This window comes from Convolutriloba macropyga, chromosome 13, assembly GCF_964194025.1.
Source record: "Convolutriloba macropyga chromosome 13, txConMacr16.3, whole genome shotgun sequence".
Classification (NCBI taxonomy): Eukaryota; Metazoa; Xenacoelomorpha; order Acoela; family Convolutidae; genus Convolutriloba; species Convolutriloba macropyga.
The window spans coordinates 30,112,358-30,129,899 of NC_134480.1; the positions used below are offsets into that span (position 1 = coordinate 30,112,358).

At 34.7% G+C, this 17,542-nt stretch overlaps 2 protein-coding genes across 2 annotated transcripts in view; one reads left to right on the forward strand and one right to left on the reverse strand.

Annotated features, from left to right (window-relative positions):
* The window catches only part of LOC142351580 (uncharacterized), a 462,469-nt gene that overhangs the window by 4,909 nt on the left and 440,018 nt on the right, over positions 1-17,542 (forward strand). The gene's annotated exons all lie outside the window — the stretch shown is intronic.
* The window catches only part of LOC142351857 (aurora kinase C-like), a 74,834-nt gene continuing 65,549 nt past the window's right edge, over positions 8,258-17,542 (reverse strand). The window contains exons 2-3 of the mRNA XM_075404089.1: positions 9,496-9,704; positions 8,258-9,181 (exon numbers count right to left, since the gene is read on the reverse strand). Of these exons, the coding sequence (XP_075260204.1) occupies positions 8,429-9,181; positions 9,496-9,696 (954 nt within the window). The 5' untranslated portion in view covers positions 9,697-9,704 and the 3' untranslated portion in view covers positions 8,258-8,428. The remainder of the gene's footprint in view (positions 9,182-9,495; positions 9,705-17,542) is intronic.

Sequence of the window (17,542 nt, forward strand, 5' to 3'; positions counted from 1 at the left end):
ACAAATCACACCATGAAGCGATAGCTTCGTAGATATGTACTTCGATAGCTTTGGAGCGATAGTTTTGCAGATATGTACTCTCAAAGAGAGAGTAATGAACAGACAAGAAAATTTCTTCTTTTCATTAGAAGCTGAAATTTTGTATTTTGACAAAGAAGCTGTATAACTTATTTAGTATCTGCTCTTAAATAACCTTAAATTAGAGTGAATTAAAAAAAGGAAAGTCAATTTCAGATTGGGGAAGTCCTTTTTGAGAGTGAGATAAGTCACCTGTAACTTAAAACTTAATCAAGTGAATGAACAAAAAATCTTTCTCCACTAGGGGTGAAAAATGGCGTCACGCACGCAATTCAGTTGATATTGCATGAAAGATTGATTAAAAAGCAGATTTCAAGTGATTGTGGCGTCAATGGTCAGTACAAAAATCTTTTTGTCGAATGTTTATTAATTAAACAAAAAACAAGACCTAAATTGGACCAACAAAAATCATTTAGAAAAAATTCGATTTAAAATTTGAACAAAAACAATGAAAATCAAGGTCAAATTGTAATTGTGACGTCATATGGTAGTAACAAAAATCTTGACGACAAAATAAAAAAACCATGAGAAGGCCAATCGGACTGCTCTCGGACAAACCACTTTCGAACGACAGGCGGGGCAATTTAATTCGAGGGCAGTAATCTATAGACATTTTTCTTCATGGGTGCAAAAACATCCAACCAGGGAGGATTCGATCCCAGGCCTCCCGAGTCCTAGACAGAATTATTAACCATTCGGCTGCCAGACATTGTGCTTTCATATAAAACATGCGCTTTTATTTTAGCAACAAACTTACCTGAGGATTGCAAGAAATTGAGATCACTCAAAAATGAGGAAGACAAACGTGAAAAAGTCACTTGAGAAGTCAGAGAATAATCTAGAACACAAGCGCAAAAACGGTCAAGCAAAAATGTTGCTTTAAAAGACACACTTTAGCAGTAATTGTTTCAAACTTTGTTCGACAGCAATCAAAAATCAAGCAGAATACTTTATTCTGCACTGAGTTTAGAATTTTAAATTTTCATGGTTGTTTTCCATTAATCACTTCATCTAAATTGCATGAAAAATTGATCGCGCTTACTCTTCCGAATGCTCATTTGCGTTCTGCAAAATTTAATTACTTCACATCTCTCAAAAAAATTGTCTCAATTCAGGCTATCAAATTTTGCAATAACCTGAAGAGAAATTTATATCAATGCGAAACCTTTCACCTTTATTAATTCATTTGAACTCATAGCACTATCGACTGATCATTGAAATTCTTTTGAAATTAAAAAGAGCTCTCGTAGAATAAGAACATTCGAAAATAGCAGAGCTTTCAGAACGCAATATATTTGAGACAGTCACTTCAAATAGCAAATCCCTAGAGCATCTCTCTTATCTTAATTCAAATTAGTTGCCCTTTTTAAGCTCTCCTGACAGACCTCCCATTCCACCCATGAAATAAAGTGCTAATAAATTATTCCTCCCTCAACCATCCGTCGCGTAGGAGGCATCTCAAATTGCCAATTGGGCGAAAGCTTAAATTGGGCGAAATGGTCTACATGTCGCCCACGCAACTTCAGGACGCCAGGTCATAGTAGAAAGCTCAATTACTAATAAACCTCTGACTTCTGTGCATCTGATCGAGATTAAGCGGTTTTACAAAAACGAGGGAACCCAAATAAGACATTATTCCTGGAATGCTTTTATTACCCTCTATATTTATAACTACTTCAACTAAAAACTCTTGGAAAAAGTTTCCGGGTGCTCCCACAGTTATATCTGGCGAACAGCATGTGCAAAAAAATTCAAATAAAAATTTTTCTGTCCAATTAAAGCTAACTAAGTTTGTCGGCCAATTGATCTGTCGTCCGAAGTTCCCCATCCTTTCCCACTTTGAAGTACTTGTAATCATGTCAAAACGAAGTACCTCATTACACTCCTAGTGTTTACTACTTTGCTATGAGTGAACAGAAACAATAATTTTGAAGTACACAAAGAAAAACATTCATTTTGCACTTTGAAAGGAAGTCGAATAAAATGAAAAATTTTGCCGCCAAAAGCAGCTTTTAATTTGCACAGCAGGTAGTAAACGGACAGCACAACACAGAGATGGGGGGTTTAATTTCTATATGAGGTCGAGCTCCACATTTAAGTTTATCAGATATACTTCTCTATTCACGAGTACAGAACACTTTCCCCCTGTTAGAAGTTTTTGTTTTCACAACCTACATTAGAAATAACGCCCAGTTTTTAGATTCATTACAACCAGGGTAGCCTAATAAAATGCAGACAACACCCTTAGTGTTTATACTCCACGACAAGGGTATATTGATCTTTAGATTTGCTGTGATTGGGCAGAACGCGTTGATCAAAACAACTCGAAACTGCCCTTTACACCGCCCGTAATTAGAGATTAGTGAAGCTCTAAGAGAACTGCTCATTTACAAAATGCCATCGGACTTTTACCAGTTTATTTGCCCTAGAGTTATTGAATTCACTGTAAACTTGATCTCTATGACTGTCTTAGCTTCAAAGAAAGACTGAGATTTATCATTAGCCACGTTAACTTCTCGGCTATTCTTGGGCTCCTAGTACAATCGGTAGAATTTTGACGGTTTGCTGTCTCTTTGTAGAAAAAATTTCGCGCAATTTCCAATGAAACAGCATAAAAAAGTGAAGCTCGTGGGGCATTAAGTTGCATTGGAGTGCCTAGGTTGTCTTTAGTAGACTTTCAAGTGCCATGTTGTGTTCTTTTTCTAGATGTTTTTAGACAAACTGTTTTCAAATGACGTTGATAACAATTCTTAGAGGATCCTTGCTTTAAATATTATTTTCGTTTAACGTCGGTTTTAGAGGTAAATGAATTGGTAATTGCAGTTTAAAAACGAAAAGTTTTAAATTTAAATTTTTTAAGATTTTTGAAAATGTTGGACAACATTTGAGCTTTGTCTACCTTTAGGTGCCAAAAAGCCTTTGAAGCATGCAGGCACTTAATTACATGTTCAGATTTAGGCAACACAAAAGTGGTTTTGAAAACATTTTTGAAAAACTTTAGCTACCCAGAAATATTTGCACCTTATTCAGCAATTTTTGTAGTCTTCTGACAAAACTTTTTATGTGGGTTTTGCGCAGCTTCTATGCCAAAGGAACCAAAGAACTATGCAAGTGTGCTGGTTGATAATCTACGGCAAGAGAACAAAGCTCGATCTAGTATTGCACGAGAAAAACGCAACGAACAAGTTCAACAAGACAGCAAGAAGTTGAATTTGGTTGGTAAGAGCTCTTGTCCTTCAGAGGTAATTAATGACGGTGAGCTACTAAAAGAAATAGTCAGTGAAATTAGTTCCTCAGTTGTTAATCAAGATTTCGGAACAAAACGAACGGGAAAATAAACGAACGCAATGGAAGGCAACTTTTGTTAATCAAGTTCAAAGATGAAATGAAGAGAAAAAAATTTTTAAGAAATTCGATAAGTTGAGAGTGTCATCAAAATATATAGATATTTGTAGACCCTGATTTGACTAACTCCGAGCGTGAAGCCTAATATCAGCTAAGAGTTGAGAAACGCACGTCGGTGCGAAAATATACTGACAAAAAAATTAGTATCAAATAGGGCCGCGTTATTCAAACGAAGTAATTGAATTTGCGTCCTAACAATTGTCAAGACATGAAATAAACTTCTTGCATCTCAATGTTCAAAGTATTCTTACGAGCGAGCGCAGACTTAATCTCTGTGGGCTGATTCTTCAACAAATGCTTGTGGTAATCAGTATCGTTGAAACGTGATTCGATGACTCCGTCTGCGATTCTGCTGTACTTTGTGGTTTGCCTTATTCAATTTTGGGAAGAGCAGATAGAAATCAAGCAAAATATGGTGGGCTCCTTTTGGCTATTGAAGAAAATTCTACAGAACTATTGAAGTTTCGGAGTTGAAAATCTCAGAATACATCATCAGTTGTATACTATTCTCGCAGTAATTTTCTTTGTCAGTTCGTCTGTTTTATTTGCCTCCAAGGGGGTTCCTAATTTTACTTTTCAGCGGTCAGAGTGCAAGAAGAATTACAAAATGTTTTCGATGAGTTTTAGGTCTTCAAATCTTCCTTCAAACAAACCCAATGACTTTCAAGTGCTCATTTTTGGTGACTTCAATTTCCTTGATGTCAACTGGGATACTGATAAGTCTATATATTCAGACGAACAATTTCTCCTTGACTACTTATCTCAAGTTCTTCTTTTGGAACAAATTATTCGCTGCTCTACCCATGAACGAAGAAAAATTGTCGATCTTGTCTGCGTTTCACATTTTGATTTATGAGACTATTTAATACTCAATTCTTCTTGCTCAGATCGTAATCCCGTCATAAAAAAGTATGCACAGAGACGTTTTCCTGCTTCAATATCATCCGAATAATCCGTTACGAGCTTTAATAAAAACGTCTTTGAATACTGAATTGTATCAGGTGATACATGTGGCATACAAGTTTAAAATTTTTTTCTCTTACTGGCAGTCAAATTTTGATAATGCCCTGGCCCATGGCTTAAAACGAAAACGCATGAAACGACGGAACATGCCACTTTATTACTCATCTTTGACTGTTCACCAGGTAAACAAACTACAGTCTGCTCGCCTTTGATATACGAGTTCTTGTTGCATCGCGAAATTGGAAAGAAAATGAATTTATTGAACTTGATAAAGCTGCCATTCCGTCCTCCTTTCAATATTTTACAGTGAATGACGCCTTCAAATCAATGCGGCAGTTATACGGTAGGGCCAGTTACCATAGTAAAATTTTGTGGAAAGATTCTTCGGAAGAAACGGCAGACGAAAAAGCCAACCTTTTCATTTTTTTAAATCTGTATTAAAGAATACGGGTAATGCATTGATTGCTGACAATGATTTGACTTTTAATAACAGCAAGTGTGCATTCATCTGTTTTCGTCCGGAATACTTTAGTACACTATCTCTAGATAGTCAATTACTGAAACGGGTAGACGCTACATCTGATCTTGGAGTTGAAGTATCGTCAAATTATATCGCGCCAGAAACAATTTATATTACTTGAGGTACAATGAACCATACAGTCTGCCAAGCTGAGTCAAATTGAACTTGTATTATGCTTGCGTTTTATCGACGCTTCTGTATAGATCACAAATATGGAGTCCAGATGTGTCTCATATTCAGTTAATGGAGAAGTTTCATCTCAAATGTCATGGCGTTTTGGTAGGACGGACTACTTATCGCTACTGTGGCACGCAAACAGCCTTCCGATATCATATCATTTGGTTGAATGCGATCTTTTCAGCAATTATAAGCGGAAGAAGCTGCATCCAGTTTGACAATTACTTTACGAGTAGGCGGAATCAAAGAGTTTTACGTAGCGATACTGTTGAAGATATATCTTCGTCTGGCTATAAGAGAAACATAACAGGGAGATCAGTTTTCATCGAATTGTGAGTGGTCAATGATCTCAAAGATCGCAAAGTCTTCAATTTAATTGAGCCACATAGCAAATCAAAATATCTTATAAAGACATTTTTTTCAAAAACTGCGTGACTGCAAGTACAATTTTAATCAACCTTGCACTTGGTCAGTGAAATGTCACTGTTCTATTTGCAGATCTTAGCTCTTTATTTGTTTCGATAAAGGTTTTTTATTAATTATTTAATTTATTAGTTACCTTCTGTACAGGCCTCTCTTTGTACTGTTAAAATTCCATAATTGGTAAATTCAAGTCTTACTACTACTACTTCTATTACTGTAGTAGCAAACTAAAAACTAAGTATTAGGTATTAGTTGTTGAAAAATGAACTGTCAAAACTTTGGCGCGGAAATCAGTGTCCACAAAATGATTACAACTTGAATATCGTTTTGGTCGCATCGCAACGAATTGGGGTTTATTAAGGCGCGGTCATTTCTGCCTGGTTTTTACAAGTCAAATTGGGGTAATCAACGTCAAATTGGAGGGGTGATTTTATATTTATCATTTTTAAAAACCAACAATTTGATGAAATAATAAGGTTTGAACAGATTTTCAGTTTTCACGAGACTTTTCTCACAGCGCATTTTTCACGACCGAATAATTTTCTTTATAATTTTGAAAACGAAAGCTATTAAAATTAAAATCGTGCCTGCAATGGTTTAAATTCTTCAATACGAAGCAAATGGTTTTTATGACTGACCCAAATAGTTGTAGTAATGACTGGCCCAAATAGTGATTAAATGAAAATTTGAGTTTTGCCCATAATTATTTGCCCTTTAATGTACTTTTAGTACCAATAATGGAAGATCTGATCAAATTTCTATTGAAGCATTAAAGCGGAAGAAATTATATCAGTGATTCAGTTGATAGCTATTTTTTTCTGACTCTGACAGCATTTGATTTGATAAAACGATGAAATTTTGATCTCTGTTCGTCTGTTTTTTCTGCTCTCTTGTCATCTCGTCTTTTCAAAGATAAATATCATCGGTTCCCAAAAAAGGTATAGTTGTATTAAGCCAAATCTTTCAGTTTAGAGATGACTGTTTCAATTACTTTGACTATTTGTTTTCTAAAAACTATTGAAGAGTTTTTTTGAATTTAGATCAAATACTTGAAATATGTTTTCTAAAAACTACTGAAGAGTTTTTGAATCTAGATCATGCTTACTCTTCTGGTATGTTCAACTCGGTAGAGACGGGTCTCATTAGCTTTGAGAAGGTTGTATATACTTAATAATGGCAGATAACATAATATGGCTAACGTCCTTTATATATAGGTCCATGTTATGTTTCTGACACCACTTATCTTTGAAGAATTATGTGAAACTCTGAGAAATGTGTCAAATATCTTATGGTCCTAACACTTTTTGCTGATTGCTTTTCTTTTCAGTTGGTGATGCTTTCTGAGAACCTATAGTGAACAGTCAAAATTTTGTTTTTTTTTTAAATATTTATGACTGAGATCACTCGTTTTCTGAAAGAGGAAGAAACGGTTCTCAGAATCTAATTTGGTAGCATATTCAATAGCATAAACATAGCCGGCAGATTGCGGGAACACCTGCGAAAGAATAGACTTGCGTGCCGTTTAAAAGAGATAGAAACAGATACAGACCTAAATTGAAAAATCGACGCCGCTCAAAAAGCTAGGTAAAAAACATTTAGCGATTAATTATTAAAGCTTGTTCAAATTCATTCAGAAGCCGTTTATTTGGGACCTTTGCTGCACATATGAAATCCTTTGACCTTAAACAAATTCAAATTAAACTTAAGTTTTAAAGCGCAAAAGTCATTTTATTGAGTGAGTTAAGTCACGTAAGATCAAAATCTAATCACGCAAATGCCTTAAAACTTTTTCTAGAGAGAGTGAGAGATAACGTCACGTGCGCAAACGCTGTAATTGAGATGGAGAAGTCATTCAGAAAATATGACTTTTTCAGCTTTGCTATGTGAACAAAGTAAAACAAAAAAGGCGTCAGACGATGAAACAAAAAAACATAGCAGTACAAGTCCTGACGTACAATTCAAAGAATTTTCATTGAACAAACAAAAAACTAGACCTAGAACGGACTATGAATGAATTAGAACAGAAAATCAATGTCAAACTCCCGCTAGCTAGAACAAAAAACCACTAGCGAGAAATTAGCTGTAAATTTGGATCAAACAAAAAACTAGGCCTAGAATAAACTATGAATGGATTGGAAAACCATTTAGAAAAAAATCCGATCCAAAAAAATTTAAAAAACAGTGAAAACCAAAGTGAAATTGCCGCATTTGAAACCACTAGCGAGAAAGCGAATTTTTGTTCAAACACCGTTTTCTCACTCTATTAGAGCGAAAAATTTCACGCCGCGAAACCACTCGCTTTTCGCTCCACTTCCTGTTTCGGCGTGATCAAAATCCCTACTCCAATCTGACTTCAATAATCATGAAAATATGTGAACATTTCTTAAAAAAAGACAGCGCCCGAATACAATTCAAATTCTTTGAATTGTAAAAAACCAAGAGCACCGCAATATAGCAGCTTACAGCTTCGCAGCTATAATTAAAAGATTGCATTGGCTAAAAGAACAGTTATAGCACACATCGATGGCTATTTGGGATTTGTATCTTCATAGTGATATAATAGAAAAAGGCCAAAAACAGATACTGGAAGGAAACTTCGCATCTAATTCAAGAGCCACGACGACAAAAACAGCACAACAGGTTTTCAATCATCTTTAAACGTAAACTGACCTTGATTATTGTTGAAAAAGATTTCAGAAAAAATTTTGGTTCAAACCGATCAAATCAAGCACAAAAATCAATCTAATCAAGACAATCAAATCGGTACATTCTGCACACACAAAATACGACATTATACTACACAAAAACAAATTATTTAAGATATCAAGTTTACTTGTCTAAACATTTACTTTCAATTTTTCTTCAATTCTTTCCACGCCAACTTCCATCTGGCAAATTGATGGCATTACATTTTATCCATGGATGCTTGACGACATCCTCTAATTCCAGACGCTGATTCGGTTCTCGCTTTAGCAACCTGGATATCAAATCTTTCGCTCCATTTTCAAAATAATCTGGAAATTTGTACTTGACATTCGAAATATTTTTCATCGTCAGATCATCGCTTTGCTCGTGAAAAGGGGTATTCCCGTACATGAGCTCATAGCACAAAACTCCTACACACCAATTATCAACTTTATGATCATACTTTCTTCTCTCTACTAGTTCTGGGGGTAGGTAGTCTTTAGTTCCACAAACAGTGGTCCGGTGGTTTTTAGAATGAATCGACCAGCCGAAATCAGCCAGTTTTGCCAGATAGCCATTACCGTCTTCCTGTTCGTCCAGAAGAATATTTTCCGGTTTTAAGTCTCGATGAATGACGTCATTTTTGTGACAGTAGTCCAGGGCGTCCGATATTTGTCCAATTATGGAACAGGTTCCTTTAGCATCAAATGATCCTCGTTTGTTCAGCTCTCTATATAACTCGCCAATTGTGCAAAATTCGAGGACTAAGTAGATGCGCTTTTGGTCGGCAAAGAACGTGTACATTTCCAGAATGTTCGGATGTCGCAACTTTTTCTGGATCTCGATCTCACGCCTGACTTGAGGTTCCATGTGATATTTCATTAACTGGGATTTGAACAGAACCTTGACAGCCACCGGACACTTTGATACCTGTCAAGAAAACTTCTGCGTAACGAAATTTCTTATTGACTTAGGATGATCGACTTCTTGGTTTATGAATATAAACACAGACTGCGAACAGAAGCAATACAAAAATTCTGTTTAAGAAAAAATTGAAATAAATTCAAGTTTTAGAAATAACGTTCCATAATCAGCAGTTCTAAAATCAATTTTGGTAGCATAAATGTCACCCATTATCATTAGCTAAGATAATAACCTGCAACGATTGAACGTTTTCTAATCTTAAAGCTACTGATTTCAATTGGCATTAATGAAACAATTTTCTTTTATGATGAAAAACTTGCCACTTCACGACAGAGGTAGACGTGACCAAATTTGCCCCGGCCTAAGGGTGCTCCAATTTCGAAGTCGTCTGGGGTGAGAGGCTTAGGCTCTGACTTGCTCAAGATCTCCCAACTGCTTTCCAGTTCTTCGTCCGTCGGCCAGCCTTCTTCTTCCATTTCTTGGTCAGTTAAACCGAACGAGTTCTTAAATTTATCAGTCATACTGCCTTTCTGAAAAAAAGCTTTTAAAAACTAATCTTTTTAGAAAAAAAATGTTCTGAAAACTAGAGCTGAAATTAGCTCTCTGCACAATGAGCCAAATTCTGCAGAATCAAAAGGTACATAGCTTGACGAATTACAATTTTTATCAGGAAAAAATTGTTGAAAATAACGAAAAGGCTTACTATGCCAAATATCAAGTGAGATACAGGCAATTTTTCTTAAATGTCAGAGTTAGCTTTTTTAATTACAAGGAGCACGTTTTGGAATAAAAAAGTAATCTTTAAGTAAAGAAAACTTTACATGCAGGTTCTGTTCTGAATGAGATGACAAATGGATTTTCGACCTCAACCCTTAAGTCATTCAAGCAGTGTTCACCTAACGGCCAAAAAGTTTAACATACACATTTTCGCCTGATGTTCACAAAAGATTCTTTTGCCTAATCAAGATTTTGACGAAAGTAGCGTCGGTCTTAAGTCTGCCAAAATCTATGAAAGTTAAGTGCTACTCTATTTTCCCATCACAAGAAACTAAGCATTTTTTCAAAACTAATGATACCAAACGGCAAAAGGAGTCAGCTACGGACACTACGAAGTAAAAACTAATTTCTCCGAGTCGACGTATACCAAATCAAATTTTAGTTCCTTTCTTTAGGATAATTTTATCAGTGCTCCACTCCGATAGAAGTCCTGCTGAGATCTCAAATTGACAAATAACACACCGTAGCTTAAATGTTATCATCAAATCGATACTCGAAGTTAACAAATATTTACACCCAAAGACTGAATTTTTACTTCCTAGAATCTTCATTTCAAACTGACAAACTAAAGGATAAGCCCATTAACTGAAAACGCACAATTCAACATTACAAAACAGAAATTTTAAATGTGGTTGAGAATTAAACGTTCGAAACCGTCTCTTGCAGAAAAAATGGCTTCCCATATTTCTCATCAAGAACAGGCAAATTTCTGTACTCATTATTTTAAAGACGTCACTAGTCAAATACTTTGTTCAAATTTGCAATCCAAATTTGCAAACAAACGAATTTTAACAGTCCCAGTAGATCGCCGCCGAATAAAACCCACAGAACTCATCAGAAGTACCAAAATTGACTCCAAATAACTTTCCAAAGAAAAATCATAACCGACGAACGTCGGGCGAATTGCTCTCAAGCGGTTGGTTCAGCAGAAGCAAGCCAGGGCTTAGAGATGCTAGAATTAGGGGGAGGGGTGACCGATGTGTGTGCATGTGTGTAGGGGGAAGGGGGGGCAATGGTGGCTAAATGAGAGGGGGCTTCAAATCGACAGGTAGAGGAGAGTGGACGATGGGAGTGTTGGGGGGGGGGGGGGGGTTTGACTGAGGGAGGTCGAACTCTAAAAAACCGCCCTTCACACCATGAAATTGTCTAGTCAAAAGAGCTTAGGCGAATCGCATTTTTAGAGTATAGAAAGGCTTAGAGAAATTACTGCCCTCCAAGCTATACCTGTTTATCCCGTTTTTGAGGACGAAAAGTCAGATTGGTCAGACGACAAATCGCTCAAGAAAAAATTGCATGCAGGAGGCCACAGGACTAATATAATTGCTACAAACTTAGTTTGAGAGCAATTTAAAAAAATATTTCTAAATAATAAATGAGAAATATTAACTTTGCATGAATATTATATTTGTTCTTTTTATGTAAGGTGAGCTATGTAAGATAATCTAAACTGATAATCTATGACTGAACTGGATAGTTGCCTCAAAAGCGTAAGGCACAAATTTTCTGTTCGCGCACGCCAGAGACTAAGCTAACGACGACCGACTAAGAGCCCTAAAGAGCACACTCTAACAGGTCTATAAAAACTATAAAAGTTGCTCTCAGAAAACCCTATAATAAAAATAACCCGCAACCAGCTTGCAGCAAATTTAGTAAACAAAATAGATTTTTCCTCCAACCTTAAAATTTTATATTAAACTAAGAAAAGAACTCGACAGAGCTATATGAAATTGACATCAGCTGTGACATACATTATTTGAATTATTTTCCACAAACAAGACAGCAAGAAGAAACAAAATTGTGTCGAATGAGAAAAAAAAGAAAATATGACTTTAGTCCGCCCAAAACTTTTCTGGACTGACTTTGTATGAAAATTTGGTATGAAACTTTGGTATATATGAAAATCAGAACGCATATTTTAACAGTCATAAGTCTGTGAAACGAATTCTTGTGCTTGATGCCTTCAGTGTGAACTTTCAGGACAGTTACAGTTATGTTTTAATCTTTTCCACTGTTTTCATAATTTTAGTGGTTCAGGCTTTCTAACGAACCGAAGTTTTACAACGTGCTTTCCGTAACAAAAATATATTTGCTCAATATTTGGACTCTTTCATTTTTGTACTAACACAAGCAAAACTATTGACTTGTCTCAAAATCAAAAAGGAGTCCACGAATTGTCTTTGCCTTTTTTGTAAATTTACACTTGCAATAGAAAAATTGTTTTTTTTTTTCAAATTTCTTTTCAATTATTTCTTTTGAAATTTCACACATTTTACCGTTTTGAGTATTTTTGGTTTTATACTGAAAGTTAATACTCAGAGGAACAAAATACCTACTAAAATGTTGTGTCAATGACCGAAACTATTTCAATAGTGTACTCTTGCTCATGGAATACAGAACTTCAAAACAATCTGTGAACGACTGGAAACTTAAAAATTACGCACTGACTGGCACCTTAAAAATTTATAACCACAAATCTGTAGCAACATGAAGCACTTCAGCAATGCACTGCAACACAATTATGACCAAAAAAGTCAATATGATTGATCCAGTGAATCAGTAATATCTTTTCTTGCAAGCTAAAGTGACCTTAACACTTTAACAAAAGCGTCTAGAAGCGTGTTAATTGCTGTGGAGCATTCACAGCAGGATTATGGAAGAAACATTAAAACTCGACTTCAATTTTGACTGCGAAGGAAATTTGTGATCCGGTCTAGGCAAAATGGTCGATAAAACAACAGTGATAATTAGCACCACCCCTCTTTTTTGAACCTGAGGTTATCATCATTCAGAGGCTATCAACCTCATAGATGCGTTATTTCGTTTTGAACCAAATAATCTCAGTCAGCATCTATGGTCAGTTCTAAATCCATTCTAGTCAGTTAATCACAAATGATCAAGACAAATCGTCGAATTCAACAAACTTGACAAACGAACAAAAATGGACAAAAATCTACATTGTGGGCCTTTCATGAATTTCATAAAAATGAAGCTTTTAAGGAAATTATTTGAAAATAGCAGAATCCGGCAAAAAATGACATCAAACTAAAACAGCGAACTAGAGAGAGGAATCAACTGCACGGTACTGCCGTATATCAGTGATCCTTGCAGATATTAATAGCCTCTCGTTATTTCAAAAAATTTTCAAAAAAAAATACGCAGTCGAAAACCCTTCTTAAGATTAAGATTAAAATGTTTCTGACTCCATGCCATAAAAAAATTTTGCGGTGCACTTGTTAAAACGAGACATTAAGAAGGTCGGTGTTTTCATTTTTGCTTCTGAAAAAAATTGATACTGTAATATTATCGCCGCCAAGAGCCGTAGACCTACACCTGGCGCAATTTAAAAAACAAATTCCATATTTTGTGATATACTTTTTTGTTCATTTAAACCCATTTGTAAGACCCCCCAAGACACTCTAATCTCCCCTTTTCTTATTTTATGTAAAATTTTGGCTTTATCAACCGCTACGCGTATTTTGATTTTTTTCACATTTCCAACAAGTTTAATAATTTTAGTTGTCTGAGCTCCCCAAACGAACCGAATTCCTACAATTTGCTTTTGTAACAGAAATATTTGGCCAAAATTTGGACACTTACATTTTTTTCAATTTTGAATTACCACGGAAGAGAGTTTTGTTTCTGTCTCTAAGTCCTAAAAGAGTCAAACTTTCTTAGTGTTTTTTGCGCAAATCTATACCTCCAATATAAAAATTCAATTTCTTTTCAAGTTTCGCACATTTTGCCTTTTTCAGGTTTTATTGATTGCATACTGAAAGTGAACCTTGAATGCTATATAATGAAAAATGAAATGCTGAGCTTTATCTGTTACAGACAAGGAAACTGCTTCAAAAATTAAACATTCATACATTGTATATGATACAGAATTAGAAAATCAAAATGAGTTTCTTCTGTCAAAAATTTGTCGCTGAAAAGAAATTTCCGGTCTTCGATTTTCAATTTATCTGCTATCTCGATTGCATAGAAACGATTTTTCTTTTTAGGTGCAATTTAAATTTTCTAACTTTTAGTTCAGTCGGTTTATCTCAATTTTTTTTTAAAAGTTTTGTTAGTCACTTTAATAAGTACCAGTTCATTTGAAAACTAATTTTCTTGAAAAAGAATCTTCGGGTCTTTTGCCGAATTCATGCGTTTATGTTTTCTTTAATTCTTTTTCACCTTTAAATCACGTTTTTCGGTTTAAATAAGTAACAACTTCCACGTTCGCTTTCTGACTTACCTAACTCACTGTTTCTACTGTAAAAAATTAATTGAATTACTCATTGAATTACCTAAAATAGTGAACACAGTGCACATCGGAAGAGCAAAATCAAAAGGGCATAAACTGATAAAGATCGGTCATTAGGCGGGTGAAAAGCGGCTATTTCCAGATGGTTTGTTGGTTATGTTCCATTTTTTTAGAAAAAAAAGAAATTTCTTTCAAAGACCAAAAAAAAACAAAAAGAGCAATTTTTTCTACAAAAATCACGGGTTCTTTCTCTCAATATGTTATAAATAAGTGGAAATCAAAAAATACTTTGAAGACGCAAAAGATTTATAAAACTTTTTTTAAAGAAGAAAATTCATTTATAAAGGAAACTTTTGGTTTCTTCGTTTAATTCTCCGAACATTCTCCCTTCTTAAGGTATTCTATAAATATAGTACTTCATAGTTTTCTTTGCCTTTTTACCTGAAAAATGTTCACAAAAAAATGAAACAATTTCTCCAGAGAAAGGGTAAACTTGAAGGAGTAATCAAAATCGAAAAACTTTCATCTTTGTACTGATTTCTCTGGTTTCCTGAACAGGCTATTTTGTACGCAAATTAATATCTTTTATTGTTGGAGTTGTCAATATGAAAAATTTTCGGATAAATAGACAGACCAAACCTACTTCCCATAGTTCATTTGAAAATCGTCTTAATTGAAATTTCACAGCTTTCGGATACTTGAGAAAGGAACAACAGAAAATCTATCTTTGTTTTCCTTTTTTAATTTCTGTCCGATTACTCCTGATGCTTCAAAAGAATTTCTAATTTACGCTCTCAACTTTACATACAATTTCACTCGACTGGAAATGGGAAGGAGTCGCTTGTATACTTTTGCTGTCATTAAGAGAAAATCACAAAATCAACAGGAAAATTTCGAAAAGGTAATTTTCCTGTAAATATCAATAAATTTGCACTATATCTTACAGAAAAGCTTCCTAATTTGTACGACAATTATTTTGATATTGAAATCAAACAATTGGTTCTTTGAGCGTCATTCAACCACAAAAGAAGAGAAAAATAATTACTTCGGGGAAAATCTGTAGAAAACGTTTTTCTTCATTTAGACTAAATTTTTTTTTGTTGCTGGCGATGTCAAGTTGGACCCCTATTGGTCAGCATTTCGATCAGTCTGCTATCAGACTCCATGGAACTTCAATAGAAGTCCACTCAATAATATTAATAGCACAAAGGGGTTATTTTTTTCAGTGAAGTAGAAAACGTTTTTTTTAGTAATGCAAAACATTTTTTCGGAGCCACTCTAGTTGATCAAAGTTCCATTTGACGGATCAATTGTTTCCACTAATTACATAAAAAACTTTGAAACATCAGAAAAAGGTTTACAAAAAACTAAAGAAAAATCATGTTTTTTTTTCCACGTTTTTTGATAGTTAAAGTCTGAGATAATTGTCATTAGAATTAGGGACATTCGCATGCGAACTTAACTCACAAAAAAGTCACGTTTTATTTAAAAAGTAAAGCTGCTAAAAGTCATTCGTCATTCAGTCAAATTCCATCTAATTTTGAGTCAATTTCTAATACTCCCTTCTCGTAAGAACAATTAAAATGGAAAGCAGCAACTACATTGTAATTTGTTTGTTGCTTGCGATGTGCAGTTGGACCCCTAATGATCAGCATTGAGATCAGTCTTGCATCAGACTCAATGTAACTTCAATAGGAGGCCATTCAATGTTATTAATAGAAAAAGGTGCATTTTTTCAGTGAAGTAGAAAATGTTTCTTATTAATGCAAAACATTTTTCCGAACCTTTCTAGTTGATAAAAGTTCCATTTGACGGATCAAAGTTGTTTCCACTATTCACATATAGAAACTTTGAAACATCAGAAAAAAGTTTATAAAAAGATAAGATTATGTTTTTCAACTATGGTCATTTTCTCATCTGATGCTTGGTTGACCTTTGGATAAATCTCAATTTGATCCAAAACATGAAAAAAATTTTGGTTCACTTGAAATATTGAAATTCAAAGTTTTGCGAATATAGGAGACATTAAAAGTAACTTAAAATTAACTTCCTCTCCGAAAAAACTTCAATTTCCCCTACAATTTTTAATTTCATTTTTTCGTAAAACTAAAATCTTCAATGGCTGCACATTTTGAACTAAATAAACTCCGAAATTGAAGGGAAATCAAAGTATTTGACAAGAAAACTCGTCCTTCATCTAGTAAGATCAATTTAATATGACGGTAATGAAATAATCATTTCTGCAAAAAAAACAAACCGGCTGACCTCGGATGAATTGCTCTCGAACAACGGGGGGGGGGGGGCAATTTAAATTAGAGAGGGTCTAGCTTTAAAATGTTTCATGCGTGCAAAAAGACAAGCTCACGGGGGCTTGCGACACTGACCTCCTGGTTGGCAGCCCGCCCTCTTAATCACTGAGCCACAATTTCTTTCATTTACTTTTGTTCACAATCGCTTTTATCAACAATCTGAGAACCAAGAATGGCTCAAAAATGGAGAAAAAATGTTGTAAAACAAAATCAGTCACAGAGATAACATACACAGTGCATTATTTACTTTCGATTGTTAAAGTCTGAGTTAATTGTTATTAGAATTAGGGACATTCGCATGCATACTTTACTCACAGAAAACTCACGTTTTATTTAAAAAGTAAAACTGCGAAAATTCATTCGTCATTGAGTCAAATCCCATCTAATTTTGAGTCAATTTCTAATACTCCCTTCTCGTAAGAACAGTAAAAATGTTAGCTGCATCTACTTTTTATTCAGTTAGTTGCTTGCGATGTGCAGTGTAAACCCCTATTGATCAGCATTGAGATGAGTCTTGTATCAGACTCAATGTAACTTCAATAGGCAATAACTGCAATGTTATTAATAGAAAAAGGTGAATTTTTTCAGTGAAGTAGAAAATGTTTCTTATTAATCCAAAACATTTTTCAGAACCACTCTAGTTGATAAAAGTTCCATTTGACGGATCAAAGTTGTTTCCACTATTTACATATAGAAACTTTGAAACATCAGAAAAAAGTTTACAAAAAATGATTATGTTTTTCAATATTGGTCTGTTCTTCTCATATGTTGATTGGTTGACTTTTGAACATATCGCCAATTGATCCAAAACATGGCACGCAAAAACGAAACATAAAATCTGCATACACCAGAATCCACCAGCTTAAGTTAATTGACATGCAAAAACGTCTGTTTTCAGCCAGAAAAACTTGTTGGTTTGTAACGTATAACAATGAAAAGAACTTTCGGTTCGCTTTAAAATTTAAAAGGCGGTTCAGAAATATTCATTTCTACAAAACAAACCCGGTAACGTCGGATGAATTACTCTCAAACGAC